Below are 12,202 nucleotides of genomic sequence, written 5' to 3'. Positions count from 1 at the left end.
GGATGACGGAATGAATGTCTCCATGGAGGAAGAGGAAGGGAGAAGGAGAGCCCTCACCAGAGGTGGCGTGGCCTGCGGGGTGGAGGGGAGCCAGCCGAGCCCAGCCCCATAGAAGCTAGGGGAGCAGAAGGTCACAGAACAGAGGTCAAGGTCAAATTAACTTCACCTCCCACTCTAAGCTAATTTCTTTCTTAACGTGATCTACTACACTTGAAAGATTTTTTTAAAATTTGAACTGGCTGGGATTAAGTTTCACTGACCACTTGATGGCTCGGGGAGGGCACATATATTCCACCAATGTTTATTGAGCACCTATAACGTGCCAGGTTCTAGACAGTGCTAGGGTGGGCCCAGGGCCCTGCTTTCCTAGCAGACAGGACAGCAAAGGCAAGTTTATCTCCACGTGCCTGACTTTTTGGCCCCTTAGACCCTTTGCCATGGGCCATTTAGGTTGAGCTGTGACATCTGGAAAACCCACATCCACCCGGATCAGCGAACACTCAAGTCCAGCTGAGAGGTACCAGGGAGGATGGCGGGCAACTCCTCGGCATCCTTGGACATGGCCAGTCCTTCAGGAGGGCTGAGGCTCATTTCCCAGCACTCGCCTCACTCCCTCTGACTTGTTTTCCTCCTAAGATCCTTTTTTCACTTTCTCAGCTGAGATTTCTGGTCAATGTCTTCAAATGGATCAATTCAATGTGTTTGTTAAATTATAAATATCAACACTGCATCAAAGCAGAACTTTTCCTTTCTTTCTTTTTTAAAAAATGATGGTTGTGAGGGCCCTGATGGCTAAATTGCAAACGATTACTTTCATTATAATGGTATTTCTGATTCCATGGACCATAACACTGGTCAATTCTACCCTTTGAAAAGTAAGTTGATTGACTACTTTTCAATAGTGTAGTGGAGCAAGAAGTATCCCTGCATTTTGTGTTATATTTGATCTCATTATATAAAACTTGGTGCAGTAAACTTTATGTTACATAATTAAAATCAATGCAAGACATTAAAGGAACACAGCAACGTGTGGACTTATTCAGGTACCAAATAACTTGGCATCTGAGTATTTTTATTTCACTGAATTTTTAAAAGCATCTTGTGCCGTCTCCCACATCTAAGGCCAGTGCTGAGAGCTTAGCAGACGTGTTCCCTATTCTGAAGGTCCTTACAGCAGGGTAGTGAAAGCACAAGGTACAGTAATCGACTGTAAGTGGAGCCAAAGCAGGACGGGCGCCTTAACCCAGGGGTGTGAACAAATCTCTAGGAAGCGCCTGCTACGCTACAGGCACTGTGCTGCGGAAGCCAGGGCTGCCTATGATGGAACAGGCGAGGCAGGGTTGAGCCGCATGGCAAGGAGTGGCTGGGAGGCCAGGGTGGGCTTTGTGGAGGAGGCATCATTTGATTTGGGCCTTGGTGGGAGGGTGAACCTTCCAAAGCCACTGAGAGATGGGGAGAGGAGTGTGTCCCAGGCCAAGACACAGCAGGGATAAAGGCAGTGAGACACGTGTAGGGCATGTTCCGGAAACATGTAGAAAACAGTGGGGCTGGAACGGGGGAGGGGTTCCTCAGGGTAGAGGACGATGGGGCTGAAAAAGAAGGTTGGATCCAAGTTGCGCCAAAGATCTAGTGGAGCAAATACGGAACAAGGGAGTCAGCCAGACTTGGGTTGGAGATGGAGTTTTGCCCATTACAGCTGAGGGACTCTGGGGAAGCCAGTTTCCCAGGCTTTGCTTCCTCAACCATAATCTGAGGGATGTAACACCTACCTACAGCTTAGGGAGCGTCGCACGAGAACGTGCCAAGGCTTGGTGTCAATGCACGAGATGCCTCTCTCCTGTGACAGCAGCTGTGACTAGGAAGGGGGTGACAGCATCCTTTGCCGTGAGCACCCGCAGCTCCGAGCTCCAGCATCAGGACCAGGCTCCTGGTGACCGAGCCTCAGCTGCTCTGTAAAGCAGTGGCGCTAACACCTGTCCCTGCCCTCCTGAAAGCAGAAATTGTGATGATGGCAAAGAGTAAAGTATGACATAGCCTGCTTGTCATCACCCTTGGGGTGTGTGTGTGTGTGTCTGCGCGTGTGCACCTGTGTGCAAGAGCACATGTAAAAGCGTGAGTGTATAGGTGTGAGTGCGTGTACACCTCGTGCTCAGGTATCCTAAACTCCACTTAAAAATGAAGTTGTCATTACAACGAATACCTAGTTTACAACTCTAGATACCAGTTTCCTCATCTGTTACGTGAATGCTTCCCTTAAGTCGATCAAAGCACAGGTGATTCCCTAAGAAATTAAGCCTCGTTTTAACCACCATGCCAGCAGGGGATGGGAAAACTCTTGGCTCATTCCAAAATTGTGAACCCCCAAGAGTCCTTATGCCAGATTTCGAAGCAGAAGCTCGGAGGTGGAGCAAGAGAAGAGGAAGAAACGGTGAGAGACAGGCTCTTCCCCACTAAGGATCTCACGCTCTAACCAGGGAGCTGGAAGGGGACAGCAATGTGGTGTTTGTGAATCAGATCAGGACACAGGGACATGGCTATTGGGATGCCCTGGCAGGAGCGAGCCAGGACTGGACGTCTGTCCCATTACAAAACACAGCGGCTAAGCTCCTCTGGGACAGGGGCAGAATTCTCTCCGCATCACTGGAACATGGTACCCATGCACGACAGTGTCAAGGAGCATCTGGTGCTCATGGGGATGCTCGTGGGCTTAGGGACGCAGGAGCAGGGCCGAGGCACGAAGCAGCGAGAGCAACAACAGAGACCAGGAGAACCATGGACGCTGCGCGGACACCATGCTAACGAGGGCTGGGCATCTTGGGGAGACGCATAATATGGTACAAAACTAACTTATGGCCCGAACTTCCCGTTTGACTTGGAGTCCTTTCAAAGGAAGGATAAGCTCTATGGCGGCACTCGTTTTTATGACCTGTTTTCCACGTTGCACTTCATTCCCTCCATTCAAGAGCTGTTTCCTCTTTAACCCCCCTTTCTGCTGGGATCTCCATGCGTTTCTCTCTCCTTATCTTTTCCCCTTCAAGCTTCAAATGAAGAAGGATGACTTGTTTGCTTCCCTCCTCTCTTCTCTCTTCCAGGACAGAGCTTTCCTTGCCTGCCTGCCCGTCTTTGATCAGCCTTTTTGAAGCAAAGCAGGATGTTCCTTCTCTGCTTTTTCTCTGCAAAACCGTAATCTGCTGGGCTCTAATTAATGCATCCCCTAGGACGCTCGAGTTTTCCTCCACATTCCTAGCTCTGGATGTATTTGGGGGTCACACCATATTTCACATAATTTTTAATTCTATATTCTTTCTCAAAATTTACCAGGCTGGTGCTCCTCTAGTTGCATTTTTATTTCCCCTCGCGATTGATTCTTTTGCCAGGAAGCAGTTGATCGAACACAGCTTTGTCTCTGGTCTGATTCTCTCCTCGCAAGATCATGAAGTTGACTACATAACTCCGGAATTTCTCTGTTGATGCACGGTCTGCTGCTTTTGTAACAACAGCACAAAGATCTGGGAAATTAAAATTCTCAGGAGCTCCATCCCCACGCAGCAGCTTGCTCCGTCAGTGTTCCCACCCCGTCTTGGTGGTCGACACCAGACGACGCAGCACTCGCTCCCCTGACTCTTCCTGGAACCCCAGCCATAAGTATTTCACAGTATTCCTCTTTGCCAAGTTGTGCTCTGTGCCAGGTACCTGGGGTGGGGCGGGTGGACATTCTCCAGGTGCCGGAGACAGGAGGTGGTCCTGAGACTCAGACGCTCTGCAGAACCTGGTCAGAGAGATGGACCCCTCTGTGAGGGAGAAACCGGGGACCCTGCCAGTTACCTGTGCCTTTGGGGGACAGGCCTGGGATGAAGGACAGGGAGTAGAGAGCAAGTGGCAAGGCCAAGCACAGGGGGCAGATCTGTCCTATTTAAATGTTACTCAGGAATACTCTACCCAGTCGTTCATCTTCATAATTTAAAACTAATTAGTTAATGTCACTGGTTTGCAGATTGTTTTATTTAGTGTAAAAAGGAGCTATTAGGAATTCCCTTGAAGACACCCTCATCTCTTTATCCATCAAGGGTTTGATGCCCTATGAAAACCACCTGAAAGTTAACAGACCAACCCGGACGTCTCCATTTACGCCTGGTCTCAGTTTCGCTAGCTTAGAGTTTTCACAAACATGTGGAAGCTGTTGTTGGAGTTGGCCTGTAGTTTCTGTGTGTCCCTGGCGCTCATCTGTCCTTTTTCTGGTTTTCCTTCATGTACCCACCCTTCTCCCCAACCCGCACCAGCCCCTGAGGCTGGGTGTGGTTCACACTCAGCCTGGCCCAGGGGTTGGGCACATAACCTGTTAAATTAGAGCATCCCACCCACCACTTCCCTGGTGGCACAGTGGCTGGGAGTCCGCCTGCCAATGCAGGGGACACGGGTTCGAGCCCTGGTCCGGGAAGATCCCACATACCGCGGAGCAACTGAGCCCGTGTGCCACAACTACTGAGCCTGCACTCTAGAGCCCGCAAGCCACAACTACTGAGCCCACGTGCCACAACTACTGAAGCCCGCCCGCCTAGAGCCTGATTGTTTCAGGGAGGGGCCCACGACCCAATGAAGGACAATAAGTTGCATTTTGAGGACTTTTGCTGAGCTTAAAAGAAGGGTCCTTTCTTCTACTTGCCCTCTGAGGATGTAAGTCTGGAGCTGCCTGAAGACCCTCTGTCACCGCAAAAATAAACAGTGCCTGAGAATGAAATCAACACAGAAGAAGGTAGGGGCCAAAGATGGACAGAGAATGGATTCTGATAACATCAGTTAGGCCCTGTAACCAGTCATACCTGAAGCCGTCTCTGGACTTTTCGATAGCATGAATCTACCTCTATGCTTGGTCTTTAAGCCAGTTTGAATTAGCTTTTATGTTCTTTGCACACAGTGACCTCTATGTTAATTTGAAGGTTGGAAATATCTAGCCTTCAACATAGGTCCATCTTTTAGGTTCCAGAGAGGTGTGACAGTAAAGTTCTGACTTCCCATGTATGTGTTAGAGACTCTCTACTTTCAGGTGTATTGGACACCACACAGGAGAGGGGTGACTGTAATTCTCAGGTGTGTGTGGTCCTGTGTGCTCCACCTGGCTCTCGTAGGAGCAGTGTAGCTCTGCATGGAATTAACCCAGAAGCACGGCATGTTCACACCTCCCTGACTGGCCCAGTCCCAGAATCAAAGAATGTTAAGACCGTCTCAGGTGGCTGATGGTTCTTCCATTGGCTGCTCACTCAAGGTCAGGCACAGGGCTGGGCTTTCCTATGGGTCATTGTACTTATTTTCACAACCACCAGTCTCGGCTAGAGTCTTTATCTCCATTTTAAATACAAGGCAACTGGCGCTCAGAGAGGCCCAGTGACGGGTCACTGCTTGGGCTATTGTGCTCCGGGACATGGACGTCTATCTGATGATCCCAGAGGGCCTACCTCCAATTGGTCTGTCACCTTGGCCCAGATGCCAGCAGGGCTGACCCCACCCTGTCCTTCATCTCTGTGTCCTCCAGGTGCCTGTGCCTGGTTTTCCAGGAGAGCTGGGCCCTTAGTCCCACACAGCCCTTCAGTCCTCTAACTGATCCCACCCTCCTCCCTCTGCCCCTCAAACCTTCCCACTGTGCCCTGGAGACTCATGGTCCCCCTCGAACTGCCCTCCCCCTGACGCGTTCCTGAATGTTCCCATCACCTCCTCGCCCCAGTCCACGTTTGCTGCTGTGGTTTCCCTGTGTGGGACTGGAGCGGGTGAAGGGGCAGGGGAGCCAGTTCTGAACAGACTGTTAGATTCCAATGGTAAATACTTAAAAATGGATCCGGTATCTCAAGGACTGGGGGGGACGTGAGGAAACAGAACCCCTGTCCTCTGATGGTCAGAGTGGAAACCGGGCGGGCACGCTGGCAGGACACGGCGGCAGGACTGTGCAGGTCACACCCTTCCCTCCTTCAGGCGCCTCCATTGGAGCCACGCCCGGGTCACGGAGCCTGAGGCCTGCGGGGCCGGTCATTGGCAGCTGAGAGAGACTGGAAACCACCTAAATGCACATGGCGGAGAAAACGAGAGGAAGCGCGGGTGTCTGTGGAACGGAAGTAAGTGCGTGGTGAGGGAAGAGGCCGCCCCTCACGCGCCAGGAAGGATGATGCCCAAACGATGCTGAGTGCAGACGCCGACCGCAGGGCACACGGCGCTGCCCTCCTTCACGTACATGTAAGGCGCGCAGGTGGCCCACGCCACGAAGAACAGCAGCGGCCGGGGGGACACGTGTTGGGGGTCGGCGGGGGGTTGTGTGTGTGGTGTGCACGTGGGGCAGGGACGCCCCAGGAAAGGACGGGCATGGGGATGTGCAGCCGGAGGCCCGGCTGCACCCTCCCTCAGGCCGGTCCAGCCGCCAGCCGGGCCCAGGGCTGCGCGTGCTGACCAGGCCGCGGCCAGACTCAGGTGCTGTTATTCTGGAGAATTCCGTCCACTAGCGGCTGTACTGTCTGTCCGTAAGAGCCGCCAATGCGATTACTCATTAATTCAAGAGTACCTGTAAACGCTCACAGCGCGGCAGGACTCACAGGAGGCGAGGCTGCCAAGAGCGCCGCCTCCGCTCCCCTGCGCGGGGCATCTGTCTCCATCCACAGTCGCTAAACCCCGACCAGGGCCCCTGATCTCCACTTCGCTCCCGTTGTGTTTAGTGTGTTAAGTGTGCTGAGTTGTCCAAGGTGCATTGTGTGCCTGGGGTATGTTGTGTGTGGCATGTTGTGTGTGTGTTGTGTTGATATGTGTGGTATGTTGTGTGCGATAAATTGTGTGTGTGTTACAGGGTGTCTGTGGTGCTTGTACTGTGTGTGTTGTGGTGTGTGGTATATAGTGTGTGGTACGTGTGTGCTAAGGTGTGTATGTGTGGTATGTGTAGTATATTGTGTGGTGTGTGTGGTATATTGTGTATGTGTGTGTGGTGTGTATGTTGTGTGTGTGGTATATTGTGTGTGGTGTGTATGTTGTGTGTGGTGTGTGTGGTATGTTGTGTGTGTGATGTGTATATTGTGTGTGTGGTGTGTATGTTGTGTGTGTGGTGTGTGGTATATTGTGTGTGTCTGTGGTGTGTATGTTGTGTGTGGTGTGTGTGGTATATTATGTATGTGTCTGTGGTGTGAATGTGGTGTGTGTGGTATATTGTGTGTGTGGTGTGTATGTTGTGTGTGTGGTGTGCACAGTATATTGTGTGTGTGTCTGTGGTGTGTATGTTGTGTGTGTGGTGTGTGTGGTATATTGTGTGTGTGTGGTGTGTGTGGCATATTATGTATGTGTCTGTGGTGTGTGTGGTATATTGTGTATGTCTGTGGTGTGTATGTTTTGTGTGTGGTGTGTGTGGTATATTGTGTGTGTGTCTGTGGTGTGAATGTGGTGTGTGTGGTATATTGTGTGTCTGTGGTGTGTATGTTGTGTGTGTGGTATATTGTGTGTGTGTGGTGTTGTGTGTGTGTGTGGTATATTGTGTGTGTGGTGTGTATGTTGTGTGTGTGGTATATTGTGTGTGTGTGGTGTGTCTGTTGTGTGTGTGTGGTGTGTGTGGTATATTGTGTGTGTGTCTGTGGTGTGAATGTGGTGTATGTGGTATATTGTGTGTCTGTGGTGTGTATGTTGTGTGTACGGGGTGTGCACCGAGGTTCCTTCTCCGCCATGGCATGCAGTACTCGCAGACCCACGGTGCACAGTCCCGCATTCCCTGGGCCGCCGCTGTCCCGGGCCCTCCGTCCTTCCCTCCACAGACCTGCACTCTGGTGGCAGCGGCCAAAGCAAAGCAGGACTTTGAGGACACAAGCTGCTAGTTCACAAACTAGATAGATAAACCCAGTCAAGAGGCTGAGGCAGCTGGGAATCTGTCAACAGACTGGTCTGCCTGGGGAGCCCACAGAGCCCGCCGGGGCCGGTTGCTGCGACTGGAAGGCAGGGCTGGCTTGTCCTCGGCAGCAGAAGGGATTGTTTCCTGCATCGGGCAGGGGCCCCTGCCACCCAGGCCCGTACTCAGCTCACCTGGATCTGTGCTCAGTCAGCCCCTCACTTTGTGTCCTAGTGAGAAGAGGCTCTTTTCATTTTTATTAAGCAAGCAGCTGAAATGCTAATACCTAATGTCCTATTTTTTTAACACTGGGAGTTGTTTGGCATCAAGCCACAAAAACAAAAGATATTCCCCAAATCCTTGGCTGCTGAAACCCAGCCAACCTACAAGGCCTGAGAACAGCCTTGAAAGAGGAGCGGCGAAGGAAGGCGAGCTGAGATGGGAGTGGGGGGCTGCGGTGCCCTCCACGTTGCCGGGCAAGGGCTCCTCGGTTCTGCCAGGCAGGGGCGAGGTCCGTCACTCCAGTGCTTTAGAGCGGTTGGAGAAGGGGGTGGTCTGCGGTAGCTGTGCTTAAGGCCAGAGCTGCCACTGTCAAGGTCACTTACCTGAGACCAGAACAAGTGCTGAGACTGACCGTGGAACCAGAATAGCCCTGCACGTGTCCATGGTAGTAACAGTGACCCTGAAAGGAGGAGAAAGTCGGTTCAGTCATGCTGTCTTCTTGCCCACTCACAATAAACCAATGGCCTCCAATCATCTTGTTTTCAGCTACAGAATTTCCTTTCGCATAAAGTATTGAACCAGCCAGCGGTCTTAATGTTTCATGCCAGCCCCACGTGACCCAGCCAGGATCTATGGCAGGAATATCTGATTTACTTAGAGATTATCAACAGGGTTTCTAATCGCATCCCGGTTCCATTCTCGTCTCTCTGACACCCTTCAGGAAAGCCCTGATGCGGAAGGTTTTACAAACTCCAGCAGCTGAACAAATCACATTGCCATTTTCCGCATTACAAATTGTCCTTTGTAATGAGATGAGGAACCGTGTGGGGTAATTAAGCACACTGTGAAATGCAATAAAATGAGGCCAAATCTATGGCTTATGAAAACAGAAAAGGCTATGAGAAGAAGGGGGTGAGGAGAGATAGCGGGTACCTCGATGAACTGCCCAACTGAGAGCAGAAAGACTCTTAGCAGGAGAGAAAAATAGGAAGGTTTTCTAAGACCAAAGTCCTTGGGTGACATGCCTGCAATATTCCATTTCTTTAATAATGTCACTTGCAAAAAGAAACCATGGCACGGACACGTCCTTAGTGAAGATAGATAGCTGTCCGGAATCAAGGTTAATTTTATTGTTGAACAAATGTTATGTTGCAGCCCCAGTTAAGTGGCTGGCTGGCAAGAAACGCTAAGTGCACTTAGTGTTCCTCATTCAAGGCCTCTGAATGCCAGCGGCGTGCGGTCCCGAGGCAAAGGGCTGCGTCTTCTAAGGGACAGGAGAAGTGGACACTGGGGTTTCAGCCTCAGCACACAGCTCCTTCAATCAGGACCACAGTTAATCACTTTTTCCAGGGCAGGGCAGGGTGTCCAGTTGTCCTGCCTGACAGGGACAACATTCCAAAGACCACCTTGACTTTGCTAAGAAAGAGGGCCGGATGGGACTGAGTGGCCAGGGAAATCCCATATCAAGAAAAAGGGGCCAAGATGATCTCTTTGTCACTGAACAGAGGACAAAATTTTGGAATCATCTGAAAAGGCAATTACAGGAAGGGAGTGCTGTAGTACATTTGTTATTTTGACTTTTTCTTATTGATTCTGGAAGTTCTTTATATATTCAGGATATTAATTATGTGAGAAATGTCTTCTTAACTGACTTACGATATCTTTTATTGTATTTATTACAAGAGTTTCCAATTCTTATACAAATTTATGCATATTGTGTATTGCTTAAGATGGCTTTCTTCAACGTTATACATATGTCCTCTCTTATTTGCTTCTATTTCTTAGAATTAGTTCTTAGAATTAGTTATTTAATCTAAATTGGAATTCATTCTTGTGGAGGTATGAGGTTGGCATCCAACCTTCTCCACAAACTAAGAGACAGCTGTTCTTCACCACCATTTTCCTTTTCTGACTGATTTGAAATGTCACCTTGTCAGATATCGAATGCCCACATATGTCTGTGGCTCCATCTCCATGTTCTCTATGCTGGTCCACTGAGGCGAACCTCCATCTGTCCATTCCTGAGCCAACACCACACTGTTTTAATTCCTATTATTCTATAGGAACATTTTGATATCAGAGCAAGTTCTCTTTTCTGATTGTGATTAAATTCACATACCATAACATCCACCTTTTAAAAGCATACTGTTACGGGTGTTAGTACATTCATAATGTTGTACAGCCATCACATCTAATTCCACAACATTTTCATCACCCCGAAAGGAAACCTCACACCCATTAGCAGACACTTCCCATTGGCCACCCCTGGCAACCACCAAACTACTTCCCGTCTCGATGGGTTTGCCTATTCTATTCATTGCATTGCGCTTCACATTAAGTGGAATCACACAAAATGTGGCCTTTTGTGTCTGGCTTCCTTTACTTAGCAGAATGTGTTCAAGGTTCATTCATGTTGTAGCAAGTATTAGTACTTCATTCCTTTTCTTTTGCTGAATAAAATGACATTGTAGGGATATACCAAATTTTGTTTTCCCATTCATCGGTTGCTGGGGATTTGGGCTGTTTCCACTTTTAGACTATTATGAATAATGCTGCCATGAACATTTATGTACAAGTTTTTGTGTGGACATATTTTTTTGGTTCTCTGGGGTCTACACTATAGGTAGGTATATGGTTATATATCTGTAAGTGGGATTGCTGGATCTTATGGTGACTCTGTTTGCATCCTGAAGTACTGCCGAAGTTTTCCCAAGCAGCTGAACCATTTTACATTCTCAGTGTATGGGATGAAGGTATGAACGTGTCCACACCCTCACCCACATTTGTTATTGTCTATGATGTTGATTACACCCATCCTAGTATATGTGAAGTAGTGTCTCACTGTGGTTTTGATTTTCATTTTCCTAATAACGTAGGACGTTGAACATCTTTTTTCATGCTTAGTGGCCATTTATGCATCTTTTCTGGAGAGACGTCTGTTCAAATCCTTTGCCTATTCTTTTTTTTTTTTTTTTGTCCTTTTATTGTTAAGTTGGAAGAGTTCTCTATATACCCTAGATTCTAGACCCTTACCAGAGATATGATTCGCAAATGTTTTCTCCCATTTTGGGGGTTGTCTTTTCGCTTTCCTGATGTCTTCTGTAGCACAAAGCCTGATCATTTTGATGAGGTCCAAGCTCTCTATTTTCTTAATTTGGTTGCTGATGCTTTAGGTGCCATATCTGTGAGACCCTTACCTAACCTAAGGTGCTAAAGACTTACATCTACGTTTTACGAGTTTTAGAGGTTTAGCTCTTACATTTAGATGTTTGATTCACTTTGAATTAATTTTTGTATCTGCTTAAAGTAGGGCTCCAATTTCACTCTTCTGCATGTGGATTATCCAGGTGCCCTGAACCATTTGTTAGAAAACGATTCTTTCCCCAATTCGTCTTGGCAACCTTGTTGAGAGTGAGTTTTCTTTTGATACTATTTTTTCTTCAGAAGTTTCTACAGTATTATTGCCTATTTTCTCTTTCAGGTGAATTTTAGAATCAAATTTTAAGCTCTGCAATAATCCTTTGAGATTTCAGCTCGACTAATTTGAATGTAGAGGTCACTTTAGTCAGGATTTGTAGTCTTCAAATAAAAAGTTTTTCTATTCATATACACGGTATGTCTCTCCACATCATAAGGCCATTTTTACATCCTTCTGCCTAGTTTTAGATGTTTTTATTTTGAACGGCTTTGGAAAGTTTTCACTTGGCTTATGTCTAGGTATTGTATAGGCTTGTTGATATCATAAATAGGGTCTTTTTATCTATTACATCTTATACACGGTTATTTTTAATGTAAAGGAAAGCTTTTTTATTTTTTAAAGTTGATCTTGTATCAGAGACTCCTGCTGGGCCATCTTATCAGCTTAACAATTTGTAGCATAGCTTGGATTTTTTATGTTGTTGACTATACCAGCTGGAAATAATGACATTTTCTGGGCCTCCTTTTTGACCCCCATACAACGTTGAGGAGTGGGGTGGCCCGGTGGCCAGGGACAGAGGTGGGAGAGGGGATTGCCCACAGAGGGAAAGCACACGCACAAACATGGGCAATGGGGGAGGGGGGCAGTTCAGGGAGGGGCTTTGTCTGCTTGGCTGGGAGATTCAGGCGTGGAGGCAGACTCACTGCCCCACGTCTCCT

The 12,202-nt window shown here is 48.4% G+C and overlaps 1 protein-coding gene across 1 annotated transcript in view; it reads right to left on the bottom strand.

Annotated features, from left to right (window-relative positions):
- ADAM12 (ADAM metallopeptidase domain 12) overlaps nucleotides 1-12,202 on the bottom strand; it is a 354,171-nt gene that overhangs the window by 117,272 nt on the left and 224,697 nt on the right. Inside the window, exon 5 of the mRNA XM_060286736.1 lies at nucleotides 8,449-8,525. Within this exon, the coding sequence (XP_060142719.1) occupies nucleotides 8,449-8,525 (77 nt within the window). The remainder of the gene's footprint in view (nucleotides 1-8,448; nucleotides 8,526-12,202) is intronic.

This window comes from Globicephala melas, chromosome 16 (genome assembly GCF_963455315.2).
Source record: "Globicephala melas chromosome 16, mGloMel1.2, whole genome shotgun sequence".
NCBI classification, from domain to species: Eukaryota; Metazoa; Chordata; class Mammalia; order Artiodactyla; family Delphinidae; genus Globicephala; species Globicephala melas.
This window is presented reverse-complemented; position numbering and strand designations above follow the sequence as displayed.